Genomic DNA, 7,002 nt, shown 5'->3' with positions numbered 1-7,002 from the left:
ATGAATTGCTTTCAAGTACTTGAATCATGTAAATCTGTTGTAAAAAGTATCGTTAATTTATAAAAAATTGTTATCACATTTTGGCGTATATAATTAAAACTGTTTGCAAATTTTTTGACAAATGTCGTATACGACACAATTTTATTAAACTCATAAATGGTTGACACTAAACTAAAAAAATTAGATAATTTAAGAATCTTGTGAACTAGTACATAGCATTCTCCGACACTTTGGAGAAAATCTGTNAATTAAAACTGTTTGCAAATTTTTTGACAAATGTCGTATACGACACAATTTTATTAAACTCATAAATGGTTGACACTAAACTAAAAAAATTAGATAATTTAAGAATCTTGTGAACTAGTACATAGCATTCTCCGACACTTTGGAGAAAATCTGTAATCGGGTTTCTGAGAAATTGCATTCCAAACTTCAATCGTGAGTGACCGAAAGTAACTTGTAACAATCTTTTATTCAGGCGACGATATAACATTTAGCTAAAAAATGCATCTAAATAAATTATAATTGTCATTATTTTCGTAGTTCGAGTATATGCTAGACGAGTAACAGGTATATACATACAAGTATACCTAAATTAGCGCTTTGAGCTTGTATTTTATCTCTCTCTAACGCATTAATTCTATATACGTCAGGACCAAAAATAAAAAACTATATTACTTAAGCTTAACCAACTTTTAGTTGCTCGGAGCTAGTTTTGGAACGCATCATGAAATATTTTCATACGCGGTAAATGCAACCCTGCGCGCATATAATTAAATTTGTGGATTGGAGCCTTTTGAAATGGCCTTTAGAAACGGCAATGGAATTTCGACATTATTCAAGGAATTGCGAATATAAGCTGCTTTCCATTTGGCGTATTTGCGGTTTATACCTTCAGAACGTTAAAAAAAAAACATGTTCTATTTTTATTTATTATATATTTTTGAAATAAAAATACTTCACCTTGTACAGCAAAAAATTTCTTTAAACCATCTTTGGTGTTGAGCTTGAATGGCCACTGGAAGTTGGAGGCTTTCTTGAAGTGGGATCCAACAGTGAATATTTCGTGCGCCAAATAATCAACGCAATGAATATCATGCTCTTTACGCAATTTGCGTTCGATCACAAAGTTGTCAGAGATTAGGACACGTTGATAGTTGTGCGTGACAATTCCACGTTTATAGATCAATTCACGAACTGATTTGAGATTTGGATAACCCCATGTAATATAGGGTTCGGCAATGCGTAGCGTATTAATTGTTCAATTTGATAAACAAACCGTGTTTAATATGGCGAGAACGGAACTGTAAAACAACACGCACTTTTGGTGCAGCCGCGGATACAGAGCACAAAAGCCGCGTTTCTTTGCCAGACGGCGCAACTTATTCTCACGGCGGATATTTTGCTTGATATTTCTCAGCATGCACCAAGTTTTCACGTTTGCCGAGTGCAATCACAGCAGAGCGCTTTAGTTTACGCTTGATCACGGTAGCACGTTTGCTGACCTGCTTCTTACTGAACTACAGCTACGACTCGGGGACAGCAGGCAGCTTCCTGGAAGGTTGTTTGCACTTTGCTTCGGGCTTCTTACCGGCCGTGGTAGTAGTCATCTTAACTTGTAACTTAGCACGTTGAGAAGGCGAAAAAAAGTCCGCCAAATGTTTGGAGCACATCTTAAATAACGCCACACGATTTATAACATTTGCATTAAACGCAATTTCATTTAATTAAATACCTTGTTAATACATAGATATGCTGCAACCAGGCACTTACTTTCACAAATTCCATCCTGCTTATCGGCATAATTTTCCAAATATGCCTGCTACTTCATTACTAATAACTCCATTTTCAAACTGGGCCTTCTTCGTTGCCTCAACATATCCTAAAAGACATAAATTTACATTAAACAATAGAAATCGCAAAAATTAGCAAATAAAATACTCACTTTGTTTTGTTTTGTTGTCAAATTTCTGAGAAATGTGAATTCACCACGATGCGATACAGAAAGAACAAGGACCAGGGATGTAATTTTAAGTAACTCTAATATTCAGAGGTAATGCGCAGAGCGTTCGGGGTAGCAATATTAATTTGTATCAAATATAACATTAAACGGTGGTTCTAATACATTTTTTGATATTATTAACTAGAGTACATACATTATATGGTATTTTTTTCAAAAATTAACGTACTATATGAACTTTTTTTTCATATATTTCTTAAGTTTCTTTCATGAGTGCTGAAAAGCAACCATGCGTGTAAGAAATTGTGTGCTACCTAAAATTTCACCTCTGGAAACTTTATCCCCATAAAGGACTTCACCACAGTTTTTTTNACTTTTATTGTAATATCGTTGTACTTTTGTATATGTAAATTTGCAAAAACGGGAAAACAGTGACAGGCACACATATAAGAACGGTAATTTGTTTTGTGTTAGCAGGCCGATGGTTTTCAAGTTGTAAACGTAAAATTTTGTATGTGGTTCCACAAAACCGGTGTTTAAACTGTTACGTAATGTAATCTATTTTTTTTTACCACTCAAATATTAGAAAGAAACTATCAATTTAAGTAAATATTTGTTGGAAGAAAATTCACGTGCCCTATCAACAAGTAATCAGCCATTTCCCGAAATTGATCAACCACTTGCATATGTNGTACTGAAAAGTACTTATTTTTTTTTAGCATGAAAAAGGCTAATGTACTGATTTCGCGCATAAAAAATCTGGCACCCTATCAACAAGTAATCAGCCATTTCCCGAAATTGATCAACCACTTGCATATGTTAGTCAATAGAATTACCCTATTACCCTACGATTATTGACAACTAATTAAAAATTTGATATTGAATATATTGTTGTAATATTATTGTGCGACATGGACCGCGACCAAATTCTAGGGCTGACCGTAGATGGGTTGAAAGAGAAATTAGAGCAGTTGGGGTTAGCGACAAACGGACGGAAGGCTACACTCCAGGACAGATTATTAGCACATTTTGGCTTGAACGTTAGTGACAGCTATGCCGACGATTTAGATGATTTTGCTAGTCAACGTAGTGTTCCTGCGGCGGTAGGTGGGGCGTTCGGTGTTTACTCTTCGAGATGTTGAAGAGTCTAACAAAGTTCAGCGGATCCGGTCAACCCAGTTTTGAAAAATGGTTAGAAGATTTTGAGGATAATGCGATGGCCGTTCAATGGAGTGAGCTTCAGATGTACATATACGCGAAGCAATTGTTGAAAGGCGCAGCTAAGCTATTTATTCGTAGCCAAGACGGTATTTAGAATTGGGAGCTACCAAAAGCAGCTCTACGTAAGGAGTTTGGTACCACCGGCACGGTTTTGGCACTCTTAGGAACCGTAGGTTGCGTCCGCGAGAAGACCTATGCGAATACTTATACATTATGTTGGAGATAGCAAAACCGATAAGTCTAGACGACTCTGGCCTTATCGAATATTTTATCGAGGGGATACCTGACTCGAGAGCAATTAAAAGTAACCTATATCAGGCCAAATGTATTAGGGATTTAAAGGAACAAATCAAAGTGTATGAAAGAATACGGGCCAATAGTTCGAGTTCGACCAGGAAAAGCTGTTTCAATTGTGGCGACGTTTCACATTTCGCTAGAAATTGTCCACGTAAGCGTAATATGAAATGTTTTAGGTGTGGTAGGGACATCGCGCATCAGAATGTAGGTTGGCTGGTAATCCAGCTAAATCAGAATCATCCACGAACATGATGTCAGCAAAGAAGAGATGCGGGTTAATCTTTAAGGAATTAAATTTCAACGGGAGTAATGTATCCGCCCTGATTGACACAGGCTCGGACTTGTGCTTGATGCGTTATGATACGCTAATGATGTTGCGCCTAGATGTAGAGCTTGGTAAGGAGAGACGACGTTTGGTGGGCATCGGTGGAAGTGAAATCACGACTATGGGTAACTTCACCGTTAACGTCACTATTGACGGCATCGGATGGACATAGAATTTCACGTTGCTAGGGAGCGAGACATCAGCTGCGCGTTGGTGGTCGGCAATGATGTGCTAAAGCAGGTCGACATGGTGGTCACAGAAGAAAGCGTGGAATTTAAAAACAAGGTCAGCGAGGAGGTGCATCGGAAGATCGAAGCGGCGGTAGGAGGAGGCAAGTGTGTGGAACATTTGCGCGTAAAGAGACGGCACACAAATTAATGAGTGGCAAAGAGGAGCGTATGAGCGTCCCTAGTCGCGGAGATGGGAAGAAGGAGCTGCGGAAGCACATCGATACGGAAGAGGTATTGGCAGCAGTGCATTGCGAAGTCGCGAGCGGGCGTTTTGGTGTAGCTGTTAGGCCACAGGGACACAGTGAGATGACGCGGAAGTCGGTAAAGATGGGCAATGATGGAGGGAGCGCGCACTCCGCTGTTACTGTAGACCCAGTAGTGGGGAACGAGGAGAGCCGAGTTGTCGAGCTGGTCGAGGAGCTCGGAGAGTTATACCTAGTGGCGGGCATGAAGAAAGCACCAGAGATGGAACAGATCTGAGCAAGGAACATGCAGTTGCTGTGAGGAACTTAATAGCCAATTATAAGCCTAGATGCAATTTCGAATCGCCCGTCGAAATGAAGGTCGTGTTAACCGATGAAAACCCTGTGTACGAAAGACCGAGGCGGATGTCTTACGTTGACCGACGTGTGGTGGAGAAGCAAGTGGCGGAGTGGCTAGCGGAAGGCATCATCCAACCGAGCAGCTCCGATTACGCGTCGCCAGTTGTGTTGGGCTCAAAGAAGGACGGACGTAAACGCCTCTGTTGTGACTACCGACGCTTAAACGCAAAAATCTTACGAGACAGTTTTCCCATGTCCATGATGGACGACGTCATCGAGCAGCTACAAGGATCAAATGTTTTCACGACGTTAGATCTCACAAACGGGTTCTTCCATGTGCCGGTAGCGTTGGATTCGCGGAAGTACACCGCATTTGTAACGCACAATGGCCAATACGAGTTCGGATACGTGCCATTTGGGATCTCAAACTCGCCGACGGTATTTTCCCGATTTATTTTCGCAGTATTAAGAGATTTGATACGTAGTGGAACGGTGGTAGCTTATATGGATGACCTGACGATTCCCTCCAAGGATGATGGAGGAAGTGCTGAGGACGGCTGCAGCGGCTGGTATACGGATGAATTGGAGTAAGTGTCAATTTCTAATGAGAAGGGTCGAGTTCCTCGGCTACATAATCGAAAATGGTTCAATAAAACCTTCGGACGCGAAAACGAGTGCTATTAAGAATTTCCAATTACCGCGTGACCAGAAGGCAATGCAACGCTTCCTGGGGTTAACGCCGTATTTCAGACGGTTCGTCGAAAACTACGCTATTATTGCTATCAGACTTACTGATCAAGGACGCCAGGTTCGAACTACGAGACGAGCAGCTAGCAGCATTCCAGCAGTTGAAGTCGGCCCTAACGAACGCACCAGTTTTGAAGCTGTATGACCCGAAGGCAGTAACCGAAGTGCATGCGGATGCCTGTATGTACGGTTATGGCGCAGTAATGCTGCAGAAAGATAGTGACGACCAAGAATTCCACCCGGTCCAATATATGAGCCGTAAAACTAAACCGACAGTAGAGAAATATCACTCTTACGAACCAGAGGTACTGGTGATTGTGGAAGCTCTCAAAAAGTGGCGAGTGTACTTGCTGGGACTAAAATTCAAAATAATCACCGACTGCAACGCATTCGCCATGACCATGAAGAAACGAGATGTCCCTTTGCGAGTATCCCGGTGGCCAATGTTCCTACAAGACTTCGATTACGAGATTGAACACCGGAGTGGCACAAAGATGCGGCATGTGGATGCCCTGAGCAGGGTATCGTGCCTGATGTTGGAGGACTCGCTCAGCCATCGCCTGAAACAGGCACAGCTCCAAGACAATTGGATAAGGGCGGTTCGGAAGGTGCTAGAGAAAGACGAATACGAAGNAACAATTGGGTAAGGACAGTTCGGAAGGTGCTAGAGAAAGACGAATACGAAGATTACTACGTAAAGCATGACATCTTGTACAAAGATCCAACGAAGGAACTTATTGTCGTACCTTCGCCAATGGAGGACGAAATCATTAAGATGGCACACAATCAGGGGCACTTCTCCATCAAGAGAACCCAAGAAGCAGAGGAAAAGTCATTTAACATTGCTCACTTGAACGCAAAAGTGGCCAGAGTAGTGAAGAGCTGTGTGGAGTGTATAATTACCGACGCCAAATCAGGGAAGAAGGAAGGCTACCTCAACACCATCAGTAAGGAAGACAAACCACTCGGAACCTTCCACGTCGACCATGTGGGACCAATGGAGACGACTAAAAAGGCCTATAATTACATATTGGTGGTAGTAGACGCCTTTTCCAAATTCGTCTGGCTGTATCCCACCAAGGACACTGGTGCAGAAGCCGTGATCGATCGCATGAAAAAACAGTCATCAGTANGATCGCATGAAAAAACAATCCTCAGTATTCGGGAATCCTAGGCGAATCATTACCGACCGGGGCGCAGCNATTAGTAGTAATTATTGGTGGTAGTAGACGCCTTTTCAATATTCGTCTGGCTGTATCCTACCAAGGACACTGGTGCAGAAGCCGTGATCGATCGCATGAAAAAACAATCCTCAGTATTCGGGAATCCTAGGCGAATCATTACCGACCGGGGCGCAGCCTTCACCTCCAATCGCTTTATTGTGCAAGCGAGAACATTCTGCATTTAGTGATAGCAACTGGCGTTCCTCGAGGAAACGGCCAAGTGGAACGCATGCATCGGATCGTCGTTCCCATGCTATCCAAGATGTTTAGCGAGAATAAAGGCCATTGGTACAAGTACGTCGATCGCGTGCAGCAGATAATAAATAGTACACCGCCGAGGAGTACCAGGCAATCCCCATTCAAGATCTTGGCGGGATTGGAAATGCGAATAGAAGGCATGCCCGCATTTCAGGATTTGCTGGAAGATGCGGAGAGAGAAACCTTACGCCAACAAGCA

At 42.2% G+C, this 7,002-nt stretch overlaps 1 protein-coding gene and 1 long non-coding RNA gene across 2 annotated transcripts; one reads left to right on the top strand and one right to left on the bottom strand.

Annotated features, from left to right (window-relative positions):
- Positions 1–1,632: 1,632 nt before the first annotated feature.
- LOC108370283 (uncharacterized) lies at positions 1,633–1,983 on the bottom strand. Its single transcript, XR_001848617.1, has 3 exons — positions 1,946–1,983; positions 1,736–1,882; positions 1,633–1,673 (listed from the first exon to the last, which is right to left on the bottom strand). It is a non-coding gene; the product is annotated as an uncharacterized LOC108370283 (long non-coding RNA).
- A 3,673-nt stretch (positions 1,984–5,656) lies between these two features.
- LOC108370282 (uncharacterized) lies at positions 5,657–6,730 on the top strand. The gene is made up of 4 exons (XM_017625587.1): positions 5,657–5,930; positions 5,984–6,036; positions 6,190–6,378; positions 6,565–6,730. Exons 1-4 carry the CDS (start codon positions 5,718–5,720, stop codon positions 6,728–6,730), a joined length of 621 nt encoding a protein of 206 aa, XP_017481076.1. The 5' UTR covers positions 5,657–5,717.
- Positions 6,731–7,002: the final 272 nt, after the last annotated feature.

The sequence above is a fragment of the Rhagoletis zephyria genome, unplaced genomic scaffold, assembly GCF_001687245.7.
Source record: "Rhagoletis zephyria isolate East Lansing unplaced genomic scaffold, Rhagoletis_zephyria_1.1 Rzeph_scaffold_04117, whole genome shotgun sequence".
NCBI classification, from domain to species: domain Eukaryota; kingdom Metazoa; phylum Arthropoda; class Insecta; order Diptera; family Tephritidae; genus Rhagoletis; species Rhagoletis zephyria.
This window is presented reverse-complemented; position numbering and strand designations above follow the sequence as displayed.